At 40.8% G+C, this 25,240-nt stretch overlaps 1 protein-coding gene and 1 long non-coding RNA gene across 3 annotated transcripts; both read right to left on the minus strand.

Annotated features, from left to right (window-relative positions):
• Positions 1-1,429: 1,429 nt before the first annotated feature.
• LOC148225079 (uncharacterized) lies at positions 1,430-11,738 on the minus strand. The gene is made up of 2 exons (XR_015801367.1): positions 11,283-11,738; positions 1,430-2,043 (listed from the first exon to the last, which is right to left on the minus strand). It is a non-coding gene; the product is annotated as an uncharacterized LOC148225079 (long non-coding RNA).
• A 1,048-nt stretch (positions 11,739-12,786) lies between these two features.
• Positions 12,787-24,711, minus strand: GJD4 (gap junction protein delta 4). 2 transcript variants are annotated; one of them, XM_088159443.1, is made up of 3 exons: positions 24,410-24,711; positions 17,213-17,348; positions 12,787-14,431 (listed from the first exon to the last, which is right to left on the minus strand). In XM_088159443.1, exons 2-3 carry the CDS (start codon positions 17,274-17,276, stop codon positions 13,251-13,253), a joined length of 1,245 nt encoding a protein of 414 aa, XP_088015569.1. In that variant the 5' UTR covers positions 17,277-17,348; positions 24,410-24,711; the 3' UTR covers positions 12,787-13,250. The 2 variants fall into 2 exon arrangements, with proteins under 2 accessions (XP_088015569.1, XP_088015565.1); XM_088159439.1 differs by lacking the exon at positions 24,410-24,711 and adding an exon at positions 17,570-24,397.
• Between the last annotated feature and the right edge of the window lie 529 nt (positions 24,712-25,240).

The raw sequence follows: 25,240 nt of genomic DNA on the forward strand, positions 1-25,240 counted from the left end.
AACGCGATGGTATGGAAAAGATAGCACACCTCTCTCTAGAATTAAAGAGACTGGTCACCCTGGAAACAATAGGATGAGACTAAGAAGAATAAAGAGATCTGAAAATGTCAGTCCAAAGAAAAAACATTAAACAAGACAGGCTCCCAGCATGTGGTCATGGTGAGTTCTAGGCAGCCTTTAAGAGAACTCAATTAGAAATCCTCAGACAGCTCTATTTATTTAAGCTTTTATAACTGCCCATCATTAGTGTAATCAGGTATATGAATTTCACTAGTTCAGCAGAAAGGATCACACATCATAAATGCTATGGTGGTATGGAAATAACTAATGTCTGGTATTAAAATGTGGAGCAATAATCTGAGGTGACTAAGGATAGTCAAACCACCTCAGAAACTGGTACCTAAGGTCAAATGCTGAACCAAGCTTTTTGAAGGATGAGATAACACCTCTTATCTGTGATCTCAAAACACTTTACATTCACTTTTGAATTAATAGTCAAATTTCTTCTTGTGAGGTGGAAGTCGCAGTAATAATACCGAGGCTAATGAAACTTAAATGCGAGTCTAGGAGAAAAACCTGGATTTCCTGACTGTGCTCTGTGTCCTCAGTGCAACTCCATTCTATGAGCAGTCTCTGACACCTGTGCCCTCCCCCGCAATGTCCCCGCAAGGCCACAGCCCCATGCCCGGCACGCTGCAGATCTGCCCGTGAGCCTGCCCGAGCCCCATCGGGGCACGGATGCTGCAGGGCTGAGGCCAAATCGGCTTGTACAAGACTGGAGGAAAATTACTCATTCCTCCCATTCCTACGGCAGGCAGGTATGGAAAAGGAGGTTTACAGCAATTCTGGAGTTGCCCTGGGCAGGGAGCCCGGCAGGCGGAGGGGCTGCGGGAGGAGAGGCGGTGCGGGCACTGCGGGATGCGGGCACGGCGGTGGGATGCTCAGCGCTCGCCATCCCGCAGTGCCCTCCGCTGGGGAGACCGGGAATTCCAGCGCCATCCCTTCCACCGCTCCTGCTCCCGCGGCCTTCCCTCCTTGCCACCCTTTCCGGGGCTTCTCCTCTCCGCGGAGCGTGGCGGGGCCGTGCAGGGGAGATGCGCGATGTGCGGGGGAGATGCGGGGCCGTGCAGGGGAGATGCAGGGTGTGCAGAGGAGATGCGGGATGTGCAGAGGAGATGCGGAGCAGTGCGGAGGAAATGCGGGGCCGTGCAGGGGAGATTCCAGCCCCCGCTCCCTGCGCTGACCCTGCGCACAGCACTGCTGACACCCTCTGGGCAGGGCTCACCACCGCTGCAACAAGCGCAGTACAATATAGAGCTAAGTTGCTCTTTCTTAAAATCCAGCTTTCAAGAAAATAGAAATTTGGTCAGAAAGATGTGGCCAAATTCCTATAGATGCCTAATATATTATAAAGGAGAAAGCTGGGGTATTCTCTGGAACGCTATCTGACTTCTTTAATATGTTGCATTAAAAAAGGGTTCTTATCCCATCAGTTTTGCTTTATGTGTGGCTTGTTAAATGCTTTCAGGTATGCTTTAAATGCGTTAGTTAGAAGTTCTCTCCTCCAAACTTCTGTCATTGATAATTATATGTGACATTCTTCACAAAGAACTGTTAGTCTCGAATTATTTTTTTTCTACTTGACTTTTTTCCACTTGACTTTTTTCCAAAAATAAACTTAAGACTAGAATGTCCCATTTTCACATCTTCTGAAATTAGAAAGAATAGTTTTCATGCTATGAACAGACTTGATTCAAAATGTGTTTGAGACATGATACCTTCATCATTTCTCAGCGGTTGAAAACTAAATGCTCTCTTTCAATGTAAATCAGAAAATGCAGCCATCTGGCTTAGGAAACAAATTACTTGCTTTGGCTTTCTGTCCAGACGTAGGGAGGGAACAGAATTAAATCTGACTTTTAGGAAAGGAAGGGGAAATGTTTCCCATGCAGACTGTGCAGCTTTGGGCGCTGTGTGTTCTGTACATCGTTGCCATCCGGAGCTGCAGCCTCTCCGCAGGGATCTGCACGACTTTCTCCAAACCTGTGGGGTGGAAAGCACATTTATCACCGTGAGTTCTAAACTGAAGTTACGTTTTCGCAAAACTCTAGGGAAGAAATATTTTGCTATAACAAGTTGTAAAATCTGAGTTTTCCAGGACACAGAGCAGGGCATTAGGAATAGCCAGATCGGGAAACCACGGAGACCCACACGGAGCTTCATTGCTGCCATCCTCGAGCTCATTAGTGCACAAGAATTGTGTGTGTTGTTTTTAGCAGCTAAAGAGTTATTTATGGCTTCTATGTTCTCAAGCCAAAGTGAGTGAGGGGTGCAACCAGGGCAAATGCATCAGAGCAATGCAAATCACTGACAAGGCATCATGAATACAAGCTGAGCAGAATTTAAATACAATCCATGAATGAGAGGAAAGATTTGCATGAGGGAAAGAATCATTAGAATCTGATTTAACAAGCAGTACATAAAATGGGCCTTTGCAGCTTAAAATGAAGCAAAGCACATTCACATTATACATTCTTAATGAAAAAAAAGCAAAATCACAAAAAACCTAATTTATTAGTAGAGCTTGGAATAGAAATGGTTTTCACAGAATACCTTTAGATCCTGATTCAGAAACTTGTGCTTGATTGCTTTCTTGAATAGAAGTGGATCATAAGCATGTAGGGTGGTAAGGACTATTTAAGTGCATGCCAAAGTCCCATTGATTTCAGTGAGATTTTATAAGATACTTAAAGTAAGCATGTGCATAAATGTTTCCCTGAACAAGAGTGCTTTTCTGAATCAGGATTTAACCCATGAATTTACAGAGTGCTTTCAAACATAATTCCTTCTGGGAAAATAGAGTAGACAAGAATATTTTTTTTTAATTGTATATTTCTACATATTTTAAAATAAGTTAATGGAAAATTATTCTGGATAGAATTTTCTGTAAGGTCCAAAAGTCAACAGTGAACAATCTGTGGAAGATGAAAGTAAATAATGTGCATACAGCAACTTTTATAGATTGTCTATTGGTTTCATCTCAAGTAAAATATGAAAGGTTTTGAATATAAAGTCTTACATAGATAAGTTGTCTCTTGGAAGGAAAGTGACAAGTTGTTCTACATTAAGTGACATTATATTCAGTCTTTGAGAAAAGTAAGAACATTGCTTTTAAGAAACATCTGCCATTTTTTGCTTCCAGTCAGTGGTCATTAACATTGGGCAGAACAAACTTTTTATGTAATGTCTCCTAAAATAAAATGTGTCTACCTCTAAATGTCTTGTGTTCTGGAGTAATGGCTGGAGTGGCAGATTCTGATGCAACTGTGTTTTCCTGAGAGATCATCTGTCTCTCTCAGCACTGGACAATCTTTTTGTTTCCATAGAAGCATTGCTCCAGCTGTGTATTTACATTTCCTACCATATTCCTCTGGAAATACAACACTTCTTTTATGCACTTCTCTCAAGTAAGTCTTTAGCAACAACACACATGAGAATTCAAAGAGCTCAATGTATGACCACATGGCCAGATTGACTGCATTTGTGAAAGTCAGGCTCTAGTGTCCCTTTTTCTTTAGGCATTTTAAAACATTTTGTAGTGTTGTGGTGATGGCTTGCAAGATGTCTTTTCAAATCTATGAATGGTATGACCAGTGTGATTTTTGTCTTTTGTGCTCTCTTTCTGAATAGTTTTACTGTGAAAATATTTGGCATCATATGCTATTCCAGGTCGGCAGCAATACTGTTCTCCCGACTTAGGTTCTTTGTCTCTTTTGTTGAATAAAAACCAGTATCATATTTTTTGAAAGGTAACATCTTCTATAGTAGTACTTCTCTAGCTGTTATCACTGCTTAAATATTTTTCAGCATTTTCATACTTTCTTCTTTTTTCCCTCCTCCCTCCACTCCCCTCTCTCCAAGTCCTGTGTTTAGGTGAAGGCTGAGGTTCAGCTGAAGACTAGGACATGTAAATACAGGTAGCAATCTCAGTATAGGGGTTTGTTTTTTAAGGTAAAGCATTACATGAACTCTTATTGTAGTCAATAGAGTGTTAGAAATGTTGTCAGTGGGTTGTGGAAGCAGAATCTGGGCTCTAAGTAACCTGTGGACCTGAATTGAGCTGCTCAGACATGGGCTCCAGGTGATCCTGGAGATTCCTAGCCAGGCTCTACCTGCCTCTCCAAACGAGCAGGTGTCTCCTGTAATTTTCTGTCATGTCTGAAAGACACAGGTGAATATCTCAGTTACCCTCTGGCAACTCTAATAACATGGGATACTTTTGTGGGCAGCTTATTGCAGCCCAGATCTGGATTTGACCAGATCTCCTCAAATAGTAGTGGGACTATGGACACTGACCTCACAGCTAGTGACAAAGCACAGGTGCCTTAACCTTGAGCTTAACCTTCCCAAGACAGGCTGGTGATTATTTTTATCATCTCTGTTGCAAGATTTCAGTATTTTCTTGCTGATGAGCTCTTAATTTCTGTTTCCTCAAGTTTTACATATTTTTCTGGGCTCTCTCATGTCTCATGCTGGCACAATGTATAGTTTTGATTGTTCTGTAGAAAGATTTCTTCTTAGCCACTGCTCTGACCTCTTTGACCCCTTAAAAGCACTCTGCACATTGTCTGCCAAAGATTTGGAGGGGGGACAAGGCCTTTGATTGGTATAATAATAATTTATTCAGTATAATCATAATTTATTGAAAAGATGTTATTTTAGTATCACCTCTTTTGACAGTCCCCTCAAATGCTTTCTTCTACCTCTTTGTAGAATATTAACTTCTCTGTTCTTTACTTTAAGTTTAATTTTGCTGTTGCTTCATTTCCTGACAAAATTTTAGAGAGGCTATTGTTTACTTTGGTTTTCCTCCTTTCTGAAGTTTTCTTCATTTATCCAAATTTTAGGACCACTTAAAGTGCATAACCACATATCCTTAAATCATGCAAGTTCCATCAGCTCCTCTAGAGAGCAGCAAATATGTTCAAATAAAATAGTAGCATGACTCAATCTAATGCTTCCTGAAACAAAATCTTTGGTAACTCGGTTTGCCACGTACCACTAAAGAGCAAAAATCTATGAGAAATTAAGGTCTTATACCTGAGCCTGGCATTTTCAGACATTGTCTGAGAACTGTCCTAGCCCAGGTATTTAGTGTGGAAGCCTTCTACCCTCTCTGAAAGCCCAACACCAGCTGACCAATATCTTATGGCAGAGGGGAGAAGGAAGGCAACAGGGGTTCAGCCTGGGCCAGGGACCAGACTTGGATGCCCACCAGATCTGTGGGCTGTAAATCTTCCATCTTTACACAGCACTGGCAGCCAAGAGGAAGCACTCACTCTCAGAAAAACACCCACAAGTTCTGCATCCTTGTGTCCATCAGTGGGCGTTTGACAGATGGGACTCTGGTTCCTGGTGTGCACTAACTAGGGCTCAAGGGAACTTGGCTCCTGACAGTGAGCCACAATTATTTTATTTTTAAAGAAAATTACCCAAGGTAATGTAAAGTTTTCCTAGCCCCAGACTTCCTCGGACTAATGCCACCATGTGTTTGGACCTAAATGCTACATAAATCTTCAAGAGAAGGACAAAGGTCCCTCTGTTCTTTGAGAGCAGTCTCCAAGCACAACTGACAGCTGCCTGCCTGAGAGCTCACACAGCTGGCACAGTGCTAACGAGGCAAACTCATTCTAATGGGAAAACCCATATGACAGAACTTCCAAAAACATGCTCATGTTCCCAGACCTGTCTCTGGTAAGGCTTTCTGCCAATGAAGCTTCTTGGTCTGTATTGACTGTCTAAAGCAGCTTTTGAAAATATTTTTCTCTCAGTTAAAAGCCTGGTCAATTAAGCCAACCCCAGAGCTGCAAAACCCCACTGCTGCAAGCAGAGCAGCTTTTCCTCAGTTTTCTGTGACCTACATTACATGTCACCACCATTACCACCTGTGCTGGTGGCATTCCCTTCAAATTGCCAGGTACTGAGGTACAGGTGGGAACCACCTTCCCCAAAGTCACCACCTGACCTCTGTTAGACACAAAGAATGCTGGGAGACAATCCTGGATGGACAGAAAACGTCACCAGTGTAAGAGTGACTGCCGAGGCCATGAGGAAGCGAGGGAATCCTTCTGGAAAATGGATTTACCATGAGCTGGCATCCTCCACTGCCTCATGGATGCTCAGCTCGTCCCAGCATGTTAGCATAACATGGAGGAGGAGATGGATCAAGTCAGGCAGAGGAAAACAAGCAAGGAGTGCTTTGTATGCAGCTGAAGACGACGTTTATCACATTTTCCCCTTTCCTGTGTCACCCTCCACACCAGGATCCTGCCCCTTCAGTAACTGCATGGCTTCTGCTGGTGGGCTGGATCAGTCAGATACAGCAATGCAGACAATCTGCTAACCAAGTTCCACCTCATTTTTTGGAAACACACTGCCAAAGATCCTAGAAACCATGGAAGTGGTGCTCCCAGGTGGATGGTGGAGGCTGTACCTTGCTGCTTTTTGAGATGTGCTGGCAGCTGGTGCACTGGAAGAACAGCTTTCTGCACCATGAGAGCCTGCCTGGCATCAAGGCAGAGAGAATGTAAAGGCACTGGCAAAATGGGAACTAGCTGGCACTTACCAGCACTTCCTCTTTACAAACTAATTCCTGCAAACACTAACATGGACACTAATATGGAAATTCCAGGGAACAATCCACCAAGAGAGCTCAGTGCTCACTGAGATGGTGGGTGAGCTCTTGTCAGGTGCTGAGGCACCCATAACCTCATGATATGCTTTGTATAGCCCATTTTTGAGGAAGTTCCTGATGATTCTCCAGTCCAAATAAATTTATCTATAGTTAATTTTGCAGCCACAGACTTGTGCTCACAATTGCCTTAGCTTTGCAAGAGTTTCTCGATGTAACCCTGTAGCGTGGGATTAGTTTCAAGTGAGCCACTAAATTCTCATTTATCAACAGAACCCCTCGATCTTCTGGGTGTTCAGTCTGTATTGGCAGGGCCTGCAGGCTGCCTGAGGGATGCAGAGGGCAGCTCTGTAGGGACTGGAGAGACATCAAAGTTGTATTTTGATGCCCCAGCTGAACTATTCTTATTATGTCTGCACATACTCCCAAATCAGGGCAGAATTTGTATAGAATTCGGTGTCAGAAGCAGTGTGGGACTATATTTCAGCTGACCTGGTGCCCAGGCTCTAGAGGGGTGAATCCCAGGTTCTACACAAACACAACAGGAGTATTACTGATGGATACCCATGAGCATGTCAACAGAAATAAACAGCCTAAATGTTTTGTTTAGCCTTTGTTTTTAATTTGTAGCAAAACTTCTCAAAAGATAAAGTGTGCTGAGCCAAGCTGTTTCTGGAAATGAGCCTTGTAGAAGTATTTCAGGAACCTCATGTACAAATAAAGCAACTGTTTGGATGTTTTAATCAACTCCCAACTCCTGTCTCCTTTTTTCTGTTTTTTTTTTTTCCTCCCATACTATTTCAAGGATTCTTGCTGAAGTACAGGGGGCTAAGTAAATAGGGAACATAAGATGTTGTTCTAAGAGGTTGTCAATATTTCTGTTTAGGTCATGGATTATGTTTCTCAGATATGGGTAATTTGAAAAAAATATTTCCTTTTTATCTGCACATTTCAAAGTCTATTGCTATAAGCTCTGAAAATTAGGATTGATTAATTCTAAATTGAAGTAACTCTGTGTTTCATGTAACCCCAGGCCATGAGGTAGACTGTTACCAGATCTATCTGTCTATCTATATTACAAAAAATACCTATATTTGGACCATTTCTTAATATCGGATCACCTTGTGGATTTCATAAAGGTTGGTAGTCCATGGGATCAGTTCTGAGTGACTGATGGGAGACTGAAGTGGGGCTGCAATGCAAATCCTGTGGTTTTCTCCAGTCATTTAAAGATTAGGTCCCATCAAGTCATCAAGTTGTATGTGAAAGTCTCTGGTAAACCTGTACAAAGAGGTATCTGTCAATGCATTATTCCTTATTTGTGTTTCGGAAAAATGCTTTAGAAAAAGGCTTGCTGAAGAAGAAAAAAGCTTGGATTTGTTAGCCAATGCATACAAGATGTTCATCTGCCTACCTCTGAATACCTCCACTAGACCTCCAAAGATAGCACAGAGCTTTAAAGTCTGTGCCAGAAAGAAGGAGCTCATTGCACTGTATATTGTCTGTCAGAAGTAAGAATCACTCACACTGACTCATAGAGAAATGAGAAGTAGTGGGTGTCTAAGTGGGTGTTTAATTTGTCAGGACAAATGAGGATCTGAAAGCATCCTATCCTGGTTTCTCTTTTTTAAAAAGTTGCCTATCTTCAGTGCAAGGAAAAGGCAAGTCATCACAGGGGAAAATGAAAAATTTTATTCTGCTCAGTCAAAATCTCCTGTTTATTTCCATTATTGTTATTTCTTTGCTAAAAGTAACATTTTCAGTGACAGGAAATGCTGCGGTGCCTAAAGTCTCACTGGCAAAATAGATGTTATTCACATAGGAAAGCCAGAAATGAAAGAAATCACTCCTGATTGCTGAGCCCAAATCCCTCATCGTTCTTGAGAGCACAACATATAAACCTCAGTTTCTAACAACAAGCTCAAAATCTGCCATCCTCCTCACTCAGTAAATTGTTCATCAGTGAAAGCTTTTCAAAGCTAATCCAGTACTCAACATAAAGTGTTGCCTGCAGACACTGAATTACAGACAGCTCTCTACCTCCTGGCAGTTCCATGGTGTGAGCAGCACAGGATTATAAAACTGTTCTCAGACTTAGCACTGTGTGTGCACTCCCATGAATAAATTACAGTTGTGGACATGGCCTGGGACCTCCTGCCTGCCCAACCAAATGGAAGGAAACAGACAGTGAAGTGGGAGAAATCAGAAGCTAGTGAAGCAGATTGGGACTGTAATCTATTACATGGACACTGGATAATTTTAACATAGAGATGCAGTTGAGACATTCTGATCAGATTTCTGCCTTAGTGAGCTCATTTTTCAGAACTGGCATTGCTGGGTATCACAGGCCAAGAGTTCATGCTATGAGTGAGCAGAGACTATCTAATCTGCAGAACATTTTAGCAACTCAATTACAATGTAAGACATTATGTTGTAAAATTACTTCTCTGTCAGTTGAGAACATTGGGCTATTAAAAGCAGATCAAAAGACAGAACTTAAAGAACAGCCTTTTGAACTACTCTACTGTCCTGTTTTTTGAGATGTATTTCTTTATTGTCCTAAAATATTACAAGCAGTAATAATTTATCTGTTTTTCCATTGCAATCATGACACTACAATAATATAATGCCCAATTAATATACTCTTTAAGGATTTATTTTAGCAAGCTAATAATTGATATAATGATGCATCATGTAAGAGAAGATAATAACTTAAAAGAATACATTGAAGATGTCTCTACATTGCTAACTTCAAATTCAATACTTATTCTGGGCTGAACTGAGATATTCATGGAGAACAACTGCTGCTGTCAGGAAATTATGCATTCCCTGGACACCTGTCTACAGTGTCTTTCACAAGAGAAGAGAGTCACAGCTTTCTGTAAGCTGCTGAGAGTAAATCAAAGTGACCCAACAGAAAATGTGCAAGAAGAGGATAAAGTGATTATAACTGTCTGAAACTTGGCTTCTAAACTAGTTTGGCTCTTAATTTGGTTTTTTATATTTAAAAATATATTACAAAACTACAACAACAACAAAAAACATTAAAAAAATGTTTAGAGAAAAATTTAGATATATTTTAGTTTGAGGTGACAAAAAAAAAAAGATTTTTATAATAGATTTTCTGAGCAGTTCCAACTCTCATTTCCAGGAAGCTCAGTTCCTTTCTGTATAGTCTCATGGTCAGTACCACATGAGGCTGGATGAAAAGTATATATATATATATATATATATATATATCTTCTGTATTGTTCCATAAAGCCACCTCAGAGTAAAAATGACGAAGTGACACCTCCACTTTGAGCACAAGACAAAGCTCCCTGAGGGCAGTTTTAGGAGTATTGTGCTTTCAACCCATAATTGAAATGCTTTTCTGAAGTAGATGGGTTAAGAAATTATTTAAAGACACATTGGTAAGCATAATAAGAACCTTTTGTAACATTTCTCTGAGTTTGTAATAATTTCTGATAGGACTTACAAAACCAATATATGAGTTTAAAAGACTAAATTTTTGTTGTAACAGCAGAAAGCCTTGCTGCTTCTTTGCTTCACTCAGGTCTTTTCTCACTCTAAGACACGTAGACATGTCTACAGCATCTCCACATTCAGTGATATTGAATACAAGGACAAATTAGAGGTGATCCTCTTTGTTTTTTCAAACAGATTTTTTTTGCTATTTTCTCCTCTCCACTGTTGATGTCCTTCCCCAACCATCACTTTTAATTTCTTTGAGCTCTGGAAGTTTACAATAGTTCAGACTTCCTTTTCATTTCTTCCCTTGGTCTTTCCTTGCTGGCAAATCCACACAGTCTTTGTAATTAATAAATGTGACTTGGAGAAATAGTAGTAAAATACTCCAAGTCATTGCCCTAGGAGCAGGTTGTTGATGCCAGAGGTTTCTATTCACTCCCCAAGGAAAATTGGAAAATTCCATACCCAATTTTTCTCTTTTAACACGCAGTTTTTATAAAGGCATTAAGTGCTTATTGCACTGGCTCTGAATTATGCGTCGATGGATGCACAAGTCCCAAAATCAGCCAGGATTACAGAGCAGCAACACAACCCAAAGGCCACAGTCTCTGCAGACTAAGGAAGACTTCCACTAATTTCACTTGCCATTTCAAACACAAACAGGATCTTTCCAATTTGAAATGAGACTCTTCAGTCATTAAAAAAATGTCTAACCAGAGACAAAAAAACTCAGACTGTGTCCAGCCACAATGCACTTATTATTTTTCCTACCCTATTTATATCTCACGCTGTGGGATATATGCAGTAGACTGAATCCACATTTGTTCCTTGCATTCCTTCTCACATCTGAGAAGATGCAATGAATCATAAAAGGTTTCATTGTTGCAATGTTTTGTCATGGTATGTGTAATCAGCACAGACCCCATTAAAGAGGCTTCGGAGGACGAGAAGTCTAAATATTTAATGTTTTTCTGCCCATGAAAAGTTTAATAATTAATGCTGCTGCTACCCTGGAAATGACAAATCACACAACAAGCATGCACGATGAAAGAAACAAACAGAGCTAATAGAGAAGAAAACCTTACTTAGAAGGTAGTAATTAAAAATGCCTGTAGCCTACCTCAGGATCCCAAAGTACTTTGTTCCTGACCCCAAGAGCAGTTCTGTCCATCTATTAAGCCACCTAATTTTTAGGGAATACAGAAGAGAAGGGATAATTGCTAGCCTTTACCTTACACATGTGAGAAATAAAACACAGGTGTGATGAGCCTGTCTTAAAGATTTCTGGGCCCACAGGAGAGAAAAGGAAGAATGTGAAAGCTTTTGTCTCTTCATGTCCTGCACATGGGAGCAGCCCTTGAGTTAATACAGAAACTTGTTACATGGCAGCCCAAGAGCAAGACTAGATCTGTGCCTGGTCTGAACAGCATTGTAGCCACTCCAGCACCAAGCAGTATCTACAAATACCAGTTCTTGATACTCTCTGAATAATTTATTTTATAAGACACTACCACCAGCACATTTCTCTGGGTACATTCTCCTCCACATCCACTCCCACTGATGATCTGCAGGTGTGTGCAACCTTCAACCCCCCCCCCCCCCCCCCCCCCAACACTGACTTGTAGCTAAAAGAAAATTCATCTCATGCATTGCTGTGCTGTAGTGCTGGACCACGCTTATGCAAATGCAACAGAGTTAACACTGAAGGAAAGCACAAAGCATAACTGTAACAAAATCTCCTGTGATTCATTCAATTTAGACATGTTTTCAAATTATTAGCATTATAAGTCTGTCAGACAAAGAGGGCAAGCACTTTGATATAGACATTGCCACTATATCTGAGGTCTGAGATAATCATATAGTGGGAGAAATTGGTATATCTAGAAAGTGACTCATCTTACCTTTAGATACCCTTAAAACAGGTCAGGTGATTCATTCCCACCTCCCGAAATTGAGAACCCAGTGTGACTATTTAAGGCTGAGAAGTAACACCCTGCAGATGTGCCAGTGGAGCCAGAGTATGGGCATTGCTGCTGGAGCACCCTTGACACCCTTCTGGCTCACACCTCCTTGTTGTCTCCCAAGAAATTCTCAAGCACAGGACCATGCCCAACAGCTAATGTGGATGCAGCCACTCTGTTTCGGAGGTCATTGTAGTTCACAGAATGGTTTGGGTTGGAGGATTAAAGATCATTTAGTTCCAATGCCCCTGCCATAGGTAGAGATGCTTTCCACAAAACCAGATTGCTCAAAGCTCCATCCAACCTGACCTGGAACACCTCCAGGGACGGGACATCCAGGACATCCACAACTTCTCTGGGCAAGCTCTTCCACTGCCTCACCACCATTGAGTAAAACATTTTTTCCTTGCATCTAATGTAAACCTACCCTACTTCAGTTTGAAGCAATTCCTTTTTGTCTTATCACTACATGCCTTTGTAAAAAGTCCCTCTCTGGCTTTCTTTTAGGCCCCTCTAGGTACTGGAAGGTGTTATAGTTGAATATCTCAGGTGTGGCTGGACTGCAGCTGGCATCAGTATCAGAGAAAGGTACTGCCCTGGCACTGCTAGCTGGGAGAGGTATCATTTTCAAGCAATAAGATCCAGAATTTTAACACATTGAGATTTTACTACAAAACAAGTGTTTTTATTTTATTCACTGTCTAGCCTTCTTGACTATCCTTAGAGTGGGCTTTGAGACTTTAGTATGAGGGGATAAATTAGGCTTCTGACAGTAGACAACATATCTTTGCTAAGCTCAATTTTTTGTAATAAAACTAGGTTAAACAAGTGTTCACACGTACTCCTGGAAAACCAGGTCATTCACATCAGTAACAGTCCACAGCCTTTTTAAACCATCTACATGCAGAAAAACATAAAGATGTCACATTTCTAAAGAACATGTCCCTTAATGTAATACCCTTCAAACTTTTATCCAAATTTTTTGCTTTTTTTCTTATGGAGGTGCATAGCATAGTAGAGCATCTCTGCAGCATAACCACAGCCAAGAGATTCAGCTCAAACTCCCTGAAGCCTCTTCAGTGATGCAATGATTTGTCAAGGTCACAGCACTGTGCTCACTCTGGCTTCTATACCCATTCTGACTTTTTTGATCTCAGGCAGCTAGTGCTGCTATAATTTGATTGTGCATCGGGGCTTTTTAGCTCAGCTGAAGGGTAGAACCCTAAAAGCTTGTTCTGAACAACAGAGGAAGAAACTCCAAGGGGAGACTCGAGCTGAGGTCTCAAAGCCAGGGCAGTATCTTTAATGAAGTCTTGCTGAAGTCTGGGTCTCACTTGGCTGCAGGGAGTTCCTTGGTGCTCTCTGGCACACGAGGGCTCTTCAGTGCTCTGTTGCCCAACAGCAAAGTCTCCTGATGCACAGCACTTACTGCTGCTGCTGAGGTTAGTGCTGGCACTTTGCTGAGGGACACCTTCAGGATGAAGAACAGCCTCGTCCTCTTCAGAGAGAAGAGAGCAGGAGCCATCACTGGTCTGACAGCTATTTGCTACTGGGCCATCCCCATTGTGAGGTGGAGAAGAGCTACTCTGCTGGACTGGGGGAAGATGCAACATGCACTCCTTCTCTATGCAGATGTTTGCCAGCAGCTTGTTCTTTTGGTTTCTTGCTGTCATTCTCTGGAGGGCACAGACGAGATCAGCAAGGCTGAGCAGGAAGGACAGACTGCTGACCCCCCAGATGAAAATCATCATGATGGATTTCTCAGTGGGCCGGGAGATGTAACAGTCAACAGCGCTGGTGCAAGGTGAGTGGTAGCATGAAAAGCGGTCAGGAACAACAAATCCAAAAAGAAAGTACTGCACAACTGCAAAGGCAGCCTCAAGCAGGGTCCTAATAAAAAGATGAACAGTATATGCTCCTGAAAAATTAAGGACTCTTAGGTTGTCTGCACCACAATCTACTCTATTGACAACTGCACTTCTACAAAGCTCCTTCACATCTTTGGGGCTCGATAAACCCTTGTTGCTCTTGCACTCATGCCCCAGGCAGTGCATTCTTACCATGTACATGGCAGCCTTGTGCAAAACATAAATGCTGAATGCAGCATAAGGCAGCAGGATAGACACGGTCTGAATGAGCCAGAACCTAAAGTGAGATACGGGGGAGAACAAGTCATAGCAAACGTTGGAGCATCCTGGTTGCAGGGTGTTGCAGACAAAGCGTTCCTGCTCATCTTGGTAGAGGGGGTAGCCTGCTAACACCACCACTGCCATTCTCAGCAGAATTATCAGCATCAGCCAGATCTTCCCTACAAGAGAAGGAAAGGTAAGAAAGAGTCAGATCCCAATAAGAAAGGCAGGTCACGCAGTGATGCTGTTTCTGTACATGAGGCATTTGAAGAAATAGTCTCCCATCTTATTAGCCCTTTTTTTCTTTGTTTGTTTTGTTTGTTTGACTGGAACTGAAAATCCAGTGAAAATGTGTAGCTCATATATTTCATAATCTTCATCTAGACTCAACAATGTAGGAGTTAAACATACAATAAGCCATGCCAACTGAAACCTGATGAAAATACCCTGATAAAAAGAGATCAAAACTGACTAAACAATCCTGTTTCACTCAGTTTTTCTCTGTTGTTGGGTTCCTGCACCTGAATTTTGTCCTATTTCAATAATACAGATCAGGCAACACAGTATGAGACTCATCTAGACAGGAAAGATTGCTCCATGACACAGTATTTGTTTTTGGTCTTGGCCATGACATTGTATGTAAAGCTTATTTTGGCCAGCAAAATCTCTCTGTTGTGTCTAGAATGGTATTTACTAGCTATTATTACTATATAAGCTATTATTAATTGTTATTTTTGATATTAGCAAACTTATGAAAAGTGTTCTAAAAATGTACATTTCTGTGTGCAAATGTCATCCCAGACATTTCTCTCTGTTGCTTATTTGGTTGCCCCATCTTGGCCACGATTTCCAGTCTTTGTTCACCTCAGTGAGCAGCTTTTCTCCACTCAGACCTTAAGTTCCCTTCTATCAAACCATTCTGTGAATCTATCAAAGTCTAAAGCCTTTTCCTGGGCAGAATGGGAAGGCTTAAAGATATTCCATTCTGTTGTCAAAAGTTAAAAATGCATTCTGTACAAACACATATTCAACATCTGAAGTTAAGTTTAGCATTTGAATTTCTCACGTTTCCTTTTGAATCCCACCACCAATTCCCTATATAGTTTAGAAAAAGTAGTTAAATTTAATAGTCCCCTACAAGAAAGAGCAGAAAAACTGCTTAAAAACAAAAAGAGGTGGAAAAAAACAACATAAAATAATTATTAGATTAATTCTGTTTTAAAGAATTGTTAAGACACGAATTGTAAACACAGGCAGAGAAACAGCAAGACTCAGTGACTAAAGGGAAATAAACAGAGTTAATGGCTGAGAAATGCACTGAAAATTTCATCATTAATAGTGAATGCACATCTCACATGCACAAAAGCTTTTGTGTGCAATCTGTGAAATAACACCAATACACACTATAAAGACTTTTAAAAAAATCCAGACCACAAAACATTTTTCTATAAACTATACAATTATTTATGAGTGTTGCCTTGGAGGATTTTCTTCTATATTTCCCATAAAGCCATTTCCCAGTAGTTGGTGTGAATTTAAAATATTCAAATATTTCCACAACATCGTGTGATAGCTATTATCATACTGAACATACAGTTCAAGTGCCCTCTAAAAACCATTTGTGGCCAGCAGACTGATTATGGGCTAGAAAAGTAAAACTGCACTCTGTAGTGGAAAAACATGAAGAATATGTAAGGCTTATGGGAGATCATCAGAGAAACTGCTGCTCCTGGTAAAATAATATATTAACCAACCATAAATAAATTGAGGCCTTTCCATTTCATCTTTAATCACCTGAGCTGTAGTGGTGTTTTTGCTGTGTTTCCAGCTTCCTGTGTTTATGACAGGCTGTACTGTTACTCACTTTTTGACACAATGTGGGTCGATAGGAAACACCAGCTCTACACAATCTGTCATCTTTAGCAAACCATGTTTCATCCTTAGGTAGCAATTTTTTCCCTGTGAGGACCTCAAAGTGTTTGAAGTTCATTAGTTAATTAGGCTCAAAATACTACATGCTATTTCACTATCAATTTTTAATTAGAACATGTACAATAGAGAGTACTGCTTAAAAAAAATCAATGGCTCCTTAGGAAGTAGTTTAATGTGACATACATTTGAGAGATAACCCCTCCATGCATCCCTGTCCCTAAAGACCCAATCTTGATTAAACATACAAGAGCAAGCCTCTCCAGCAACCCTGCTGGGGCTCAGCTGGGTGCTCCCTGCAGTGCACAACATAAACTACAGCAACTGCTGCAGGCAAAGAGTCTTTAAAGGGCCCTTGAAAGTTTTTCTTTGGCTCCCACTTTGCTCAAAGTAGCCCATGAAACAGGAACAACATCTTATTTAAATAATAGGGGTAAAAAAATAAACAGCAAACAGTTAGCTAAGGAAAAGATAATGACATTTTCCTTTGCTTTGTTGTTTTTTTTCTTTCCTCTAAATGCATGTGATCCTTATTTGTTTGCAAAAGTAAAGAATGAAAAGCAATAATTAACCACAATGGTAGTAACCACAAACTTCTTCCTGTAAAAGAGAATGATCCTTCTGTCCTCTTCTTTAACTTTTTTTATTTGTTACTAAAGCTACTGCATAAATTCTACCTTTCACTTTGTGTGGTATAAGTTCAACATTACTTCTGCATGTTTTTACCATGATCCCTTCTTCCAGCTGACAGAAAGCCCTGTCATCAAGAAGACTCAAATTTGTTTAAATTTGTTTAAATTGCCAGAACATTGAACGTTGCAATGTTCAGGAAAAATCCATCTAAGAGAGAGAAGTAATCTGTTTAACAGGAACAGAAACACATTAACCTCTTTTATCAGGTATCAAGAAAGCAACTTACTGTCCAGATCACAGAACCATAGCCTGAAATTAAAGTTGATTGCCAGTAGGACACTTGGGTGGCTTCAGGATATGAAATAGCAAAAGAAAGAGAGCTTTTTTAAAGTACTTACCTACAATAGTCACATTATAGTTGAGTGTGACTATCAAAAATCCCAGTGTGTCCCAGTGCTCCATGTTTGAACAGGCTTAAAACACTTCCAGCTCCTGATGTCCCAACAGTTTTGTCATTTCCAAAGGAGATTAGACCTAGACAGGGAGGAAAGGGATAAAAAAAAGGAAGAAAAAATTTAAAAGAATTTTTTGCTAAGGGTCAAGGACAGAAATCAGGAACTCAGCCAAAACAATGTGTTGATGAAGGATTATTTTGATTATTTGAACAGGACTGGTAGTTTTGAATGTTGATCTTCTTCAGGCTTTAACACGTTGTCTTCTAAAAGCTTTAGCTTGTCAGATTCAATTGCTCCTACCTCTGTGGATCCTCTGTCCAGGCAACTGCAAGTGGACAAACAACAACAGGAGTGATCTCTGCCATTGTAGACTATTCTTACCCTCCCAGGGCATACCAGCCTCCTGGCATTGCTGAGATGCTTCAGTGGTGAAAGACAGCGAGAGAGGAAAAAATAGCATGGACCAGGAAATAACAGAGACCTCTCTGTCTCCTCACAAAAATTGCAGATGAATAAGAGAAAGAAAGGGGATAGAAAGGGATGAGCATCCCTGTGTTTGAAAGGCAACTTCAGTTCAGGTCACTGGAAGCTATCCCATTGAGATTTCCCGAAACCACTTGGTTTCTAAATCAAAACCTCCTTGACAGAACACCATGGCCCTGTCAATCACAGCCCCACCAAACTCTCCTCTGTGTGCTGAGCCAGCCAGCAGGCTGAGCGTCCCTGAAAGCAAAATGAAAAACAGGGGAAACTTTAAAAAATAAAAATCCTAAGGGTGGGTCTGGTTTTCAAGATGCCACAGGTCACTTATTTTAATTTATATCAGTCCTTTTGGCTGAAACTGCTTGGTACTTCACTGAAACTGCTTGGAGATCACTCAAAAGATCTTAAAGGTGACTGACCAGTGTTCTGACACCCAGCAGCCTCTCAGCAGTGGTGGGGAAGTTCCCACTTGGAGCAGAGTGCCCGTGGGCTCAGCGCTCCTTGACCACAAGGTGCGACTGCACAGCATGTCCTGGACATGGTGTCACTGTGCTGGACCCCAGGAAAAGGCAGGGGTGAAAATAAGAGTCTCAGCTTTTCCTTCCTCACCTCACTTTTCACCCAGGTTACCGTGGGGAAAATAATCTACCACCATCTTCCACCCACTCTCCAACCAGTTTTGGGATGTTGCTCTGTCCTTTTTCTCTGCTGTGGCAAGGACAAACATACTGTGAAAACTTAGGAAATAGTAACAATCCCTAGAAAAGCAGCTGAAGGACGAGTCTGTGTGTGATATAGCAAGGGAGAAAAGTGATTTCCTGACACCTGTGGGGTGCCAACAGCCCAGGCACGGGCTGGGCACTGCAGCCCTGCTTGTGTGCTTCAACCCAGAGCTGCTCTGGGGGAGCAAGGGCAGCTCAGAGGGAGTGTAGGGAGATATTCCATGACTTAGGGGCTCTGCAGCTGGGCTGAGCTTTATGACTGAGCACATCTGACCTGGGTAAAAGGTAAATCTAATAGTTTCATTAAGTAAAATATACCTACACAAAGACATTCTCCCCAGCTCTCTGCTCACAGGCTTTGCAATGCCTTGGCAGAACACACTGAGCAGAACACATTTACCACTCTGCAGTAAGCACCATCCTAAGGAAACCCTAAAAGAAGGGTTTGAAAAGATGGCCCTTCAAAGCCCTTTGTTTGTTATTTGTGTAAAAAGATTTTTAATTGCAGTAGTAAATACAGAAATTTTATTGGTTTCAGAATTGATTTATGTAAATTATTTGCCAAACTGCCATTTCTTCTGTTACCAAGTTTTATTTATGGTTTGTGATGACGGTTTTAGCTTCATTTACTTATGCATACACATACACACACATTTTCTTTTTTTTCACAACCAGAGATATGTGTGTGTGAGAAGTAAGGGAAGGAAGGAAAGTTGGAGAAAGTCAGCAGAGAAAATATGCAACTGGTCAAGATATGAATTATGCTGAGATATGAAGGTATTCCTGGTTAAACATCCTTTGTCCAAAATAAAGTCAGGAATGCCAAGATGGTGGCAGGATATGAATGCTCAGCAGCTGCATACACACAATAGGCTATAAATTGTCTCTGTCAATATTGTCAGTTAAAATATCCTTGCTTGTCGTTGCTGTGAGACCTCTACCATTTGTGTAAGAGGGATAACAGCTAGGAATTTAAGACCCCAGATTGTTGCCTGAGGAACTATACCAGGCAACAACATCTGATCCCATGGCATGGATGCACTGAGATAGGATGGCCCATTTTTTTCTAAAAGCAAGCAGGCACCCTCCAGAGTCACAATGCAGCTTAGCTTAGGTCAGAATGCTTGAATTATATTTTAGCTTTTTCAGACAACTTTAGCTTTTTTTAATTTTAGCTTTTCTTTTTTCAGCTCATATCTCACTTGAATCCAGTGCTTCTCCTTTCTGTGGTGTGTCCTTTTCCCAAGCCTCTGTCATCAGTCCAGGCTGGGCTCCAGTCTGTGGTGGCTGGTATAAAGTGTTTGGTCTCCACAGAACCGTAGGCTTTAGTTTCCTCACCCCTTGGTTCAGCACTTTCAGGCCATGGTTCTCATCTGAAGATTTTGCACATCATAGCTGAAGATATTCACCATATAATCCCCCTCATTTATTATTTATCTTTAGCAGTTCCCTGTATTCCCTGTCACACTGTAAAGAAATAGGGAGAGCAACATGACAGACATGGGGTGTAGCAGCAGCAGGACCCCAGTTCTGCAGTGCCACCAGTTGGTTTGGCACCATTTCCCACACCAGAGGAGGGGTACATGGTGCACAGCCCCAGTCCCAGCTCTAGAATCCCACAAACAACTCTTCCCAACCTAAAAAGCTGTCAAATCTGTGAACTTGCACTGCATTCTTGTTAAAAAGAGAGGCAGGTAGAAAAAACTGACATGGTATTGGGTAAAGTCAAACTTTGAAACCCAATAGTACCTCATCACATCTGATTTTAGGAAGGGCCCTGAAAGCCACTGGAAAGCTTTCAGAGACAAACAATGAAACATAAGAAGACACAAATCTATTTTAAAATTCCCAACTGCTGTCCACATTCATAACCCCTTACCATAGATCTTGGGCTTGATCCTATAAAAATTCAGAGATGTGATTCCATCATTGTAAGAGACCCACTGAAACATTTTGAACTATTGGAACTGAATCTCACTGCAGTGTGGACCTGTGCCACATCACCAGTCTTAGACCTGGTCACTTCACACAGAGCAAAGACACTTCAGTTAGTCCTTGGCTCAGAATGACATCCAGAGGTAAGGCAGAGTTAGCTTGAAGACACTTCAGGATCAAATCTGTCACCTGAATGGTGCCACAATCTACATCACACATCAAAAAGCTCCCAGAAAATAAAGGCACAGCAAATCCCAAACCCTTCTGTCTTACCCAGTCAAGACCTACACTAAGTGACACCCAAGTGAAGTGAGAGTTACTAAGGGAGACTGCACCTTACACAGCACCTGGCAATGAAGGAATATCCCTCTACCAATTTAATTAATGTTAAGGCAAAATAGGTTAGCATAGCAGCTTCCCTAAAAGACAAGGGGATCTGGCATTTCAGTCCAGGTCCTTTGGCATAACGTAATTTAAGAAAGAAAAAATACAGATGCATATCTAATATTTTAAAGTCTATTAAAAATCTACTTAGAATTTTTCTAGTTAGCAAAAATTATGCATTAGGGATGACTCTCACAGTAAATCTAGCTCTTCTGAAGGTGATTCATAAACGGGGGGGAATCTATTTGGAAGGGACAGTAAATATTAAAAGGCAATTTATCTTGATGACCTTATTTTAAAATTTGTAAAATACAGCAGAAGAGGGAGAGAAAGAAATGAGCTAGACATGAAGGACAATAGCAAAGTAGTAGGCAAAGCTGTCCAGAAAAATGCTCTTTTAAAGACATATGTGCTGCACACACATACATGTATGTAAATCTTCACAGCACACACACAGCCAAGGAGCCAGCACAGCATGGAAAGCCCTCCACACAGGCACATGCAGCACTGCACACTCTGCATTCCCTGGGACCTCTGTCCAGCTGCCACTCGGGTGTTGCTGCAGGGAAATGTGTTTGAAAGTAGCCTGTGCCCAGAACAGCCACCATAGCAATTCAGACATGGAGAAGGCAAGGCAATCACAGCTCCAGCTTTTGGGCTACAGAGCCTGCACACACTGAGGTAGGGTAGCAGTGAACATTTTTCATTAATCTATTCTGTGAGGACCTTAAATAATGTGCTCCTATTCCCCACTGCTCAGCCTCTAACTCATCAGTCCCCAGAAGCAGCAGAGTTGAGTGCAAGGACAGGAAACTTTCAACAAACGCTCCCTCTTCCCCATCTCTCCCTGCCTCCCATCCCCAGGGAGGAGCTGCATGCACACATGCTCAGATGTACATAAATGCCCATGCAGGGGTGTCTAAAACAGCCCAGAAGGACGCCCAGAGCAGTGAGGTTGAGCCCATTTTTTAGCTGCTCATACTGATTGGATTCGACCTTGCTGACTTCCACACCAGCTCGGTCCCCTGGGACGCCTAAGCCTGGTGCCTCAGTGCCTCACACGTGTTGTGTTGTCTCACTGTTCCTCTACTAATTTAGTAAACCTAAAAAAAGACTGTGTTTTACTCCATGCTCTTAAGGATCAGACCATTCTCCCACATTGTCACAGAACCCCTTATTCTAAATGTTTGAATATTCAGAAAAGTCACATTTCTAAAGGGAAGTGGCTTCTAAGAGGACGACAAACAGAAAAAGCAGCTCTTCTTCAGGCTGGTTCAGCAACTTCACAGCTACTCAACCAAGAATTTTGAAAACTTCAAGACAGATAAGAAGGAAAATTAAGTAATGTAAAATATATTCTCGTTCAGGAGCTCAGGGCCAATTTCTTCAAAAGCATTTAATTTACTAAGTAGTAAAAGTACAAAGTGAGTCCACTGGATTTTGAAAAGCATATTATTAGTATCTGCTTAACTCCCACTGAAAAAGGTAGCTACATGAGCACATTACATTATTACTGAATTTTGCTCTGCTGTAACACACACAAAAAAAAAAACAGACATGTATAAGAGAGATTTCTTCTTTAAATTTTGCACTTAACATTTGACACTGAGTTTTACACTTACCTTTCTTCACAGTGCCAAATACAAAACTGAAGGTTTGGAATGTTTAAGGATCCTGTATTTTATGATGAAGCAGATGATTTCATGTTTCATTAGGGCCCAACATTTTGGCACTAAGGAGTTCTTCCCCCCAGCAGGTCCACACCTAGCAATGGTCAGGCAGGCAGAAAGCATGGTGAGCTGATACCATGGAAATCGTTTAAATAATAAAAAGGCCTTAGGTAATTGGGAAACAGATTTCATAATAATCAGAAGATGGCAAGAAAATCTTTGGGCCACCATGTTTTAAATTTAATACTTTGTTTCTAAGTATGAGTATTGCTAGAGCTGTGGAAGCCAATATCCCTGTTTGCAAAATGCATAACAAAAGAGGTTACTGTGTTGGTTCTGGATTTCAGTAAATAAATCTGTCATGTTAGATTTAACATACAGGCAGCCACTGTGGATTTAAAATAAGGGTTCTTTACATCTTCTTGTATTTCATGGCTGATCATTTTAAGAAACAAATCCTATATTGTCTCTGTTATTGAACACTGACACTGCTTTTTCTTTCACCATGGACAGATGCACTGTAACTATGTGGTCATTAAACCAAACACAGGAGGAAAGGCTAAATGAAAGAAGGAAGCTGAAAAGAGAAATGGTATTTTCCCCCCTCTAGTTCACATACAACTTAAACTTCAGGAGCCACTGCAGGCAGGACCAACTGTGGATTTCTTCTAACATGTGAAGAAATGTAATTTTCAAGTCAAATTCATTCCTATGCAGAAGTCAAAAAGTACATTCTATTAAATCTCATCTATGTCTTGAAAATATGGCTTCAAATAAATAAAAGCTGTGTCCTAATAAATAATAAATGCATAATAAAATCCTTATCCAGAAGAGTACTTCTGTCTAAAAACTATGTGTACATCCATTATACTGTTTCATAATGAGAAATTTTGATCTTCAGCTGTGTTTAATGAACAATGAAGGGAAAAAATCTAATATTCCTCATAGCTGCTACTCACAGCTTACTAGACAAAAGAATTGTTAGATTTCTTGCATCGATATCAGGATGTACAACTTATGTATGTACATCTGGCCAATTAAAGGACAAAATGAAAGTGAGTTTTTGCATCTCATCTTAAGAGATTCACATCACCTTACAGTTCTATGAGGTTTGCTTTGACCTTAAACTGTGACCTGCTAATAGTCTGTCTTCTTAAGTTTAGTGTAGCCTTGTAAAAAGTCATTTCCAACAAAATTCAGATAGGTCAATCTCCACAATGTTAGGAAACATTACTCCATATTTTTCTTTCAGGATTTGAATTCGTCCTCCGCCCCAAACCTTTGCTTTACAATACAGTCTTAATATGCCAGTTGCCTACAGTTTCCATGATTTCTGCCTTGTTTTCTTCCAAGAGCCATTTTTAATAATCATTGCTAATGAACTCAACACATACTGGGCAGTACACAAGGAATTCCCTCATTAATAGTATTCACATTCTCTGTATTCCATCAACCAGGATTTTTTGGTTTAAAGAAAAAAAGCATCATAAAATTCATCTTGAGGGCTCAGTCCTAAGTAAAATTAATAGGAATTAATGCCCAACTCTCCTTTGACAATGTTTACCACAAAGTCAAAAGGGTGATATGGATCCTGAAGGATTTATTCCTTTGTTTTAGAAAGAAAGGAAAACAGACAGGAATGACCAAGAGTGGATTTCCCCACAGGACTCATCCCCAAGGCAGGCTGGGAACACACCAGCACTGCTCTCTACCCCCAGCAGCTCCCAATATCCAGAGGTAAGGAAATCTCACACGATGGATAAATGCACTGGGGCAAACATCCTACTGGGGTCAAAGCAGAGAGCAGTGAGATTTTTCTAGGAAGGTAAACCACAGCAGAGATGGGGAAGAACACCAATTTAGCTCCTGTTTGTTTTTAAATGATAGTCTGACAGTCTATTTTCCATGAAAAAGCAGGGATTACTGATTATGCTCAGTTTACTTACCCATCCCTTGCACAGCAATTCAGCCTCTCCATTCACTGTGCCCAGCACAAACACAGAATAAACCATCTCTGTATTTCTACACTTGCTCTCCTTGGGCTTTCTTCCAAAGATAGTTCCCCTCCAGAACTGAGGAATATCTCCAGCCAACCAAGCTTTGCCTCAGCAAAGCCTTTCAGATCATCTGGGTAAAGTGATTTTCTCACTCCAAGATATCACATAGCCTTCACTGCGAGTTCTTTCAGTACCAGTAACAGAAAAGAAATTTTATTACTATGGCAAGGCAGAAACACAGCACAAAAAGACAAAACAGGGCCATTAGCTCAATCTTTCTGCCTCCTCTGCATTATGACAGATACTTTGCCATTTCAAACTAATCTACAAAATTGCTACCAATTACCGTGTTCCTGACACTATTAAAAATGGTATTAGTTCTTTTAACTGGTGTAGTGTTTGAGCACTGGTAAACCCAGGACAACTGGCCACAGATATTTATGGATATATTCCCTTGTGACCTATATTGTGCCTCCTAACTGCTGTTACTGTTTCAGCTTCTCCTCTTTTTTTCCCCCACATTTTTTACATTTTGCTGCTTTCACTTCCCTTCCTGAGGAAAAAAATATTTAGGCCATCCAAAAACTCTTAGGAAACACCTCAAAGAAAGTTGTTTAAGTATATTAACCTACACAATTTGAAAAAGATATTTTAATTTCTGGGGAATCAATCCAAGAAATCACCAAACAGAGTCATGGTATATAATATACTTGCATTCCTGAATAAACTGTATTATTTCTGGTACATGACAAAGGAAGTTATGTCATATTTTTGTATATA

Source organism: Sturnus vulgaris, chromosome 1, assembly GCF_052056855.1.
Source record: "Sturnus vulgaris isolate bStuVul1 chromosome 1, bStuVul1.hap1, whole genome shotgun sequence".
NCBI lineage: Eukaryota > Metazoa > Chordata > Aves > Passeriformes > Sturnidae > Sturnus > Sturnus vulgaris.

Bases quoted from the DNA above. Each gene is read 5' to 3' on its own strand.
- GJD4 (XM_088159443.1), bottom strand. From the start codon at position 17,276: ATGGAGCACTGGGACACACTGGGATTTTTGATAGTCACACTCAACTAT. The intron at 14,432-17,212 runs GTAAGTACTTTA...CTTCTCTTGTAG, and splicing joins CTATAATGTGACTATTGTAG to GGAAGATCTGGCTGATGCTG.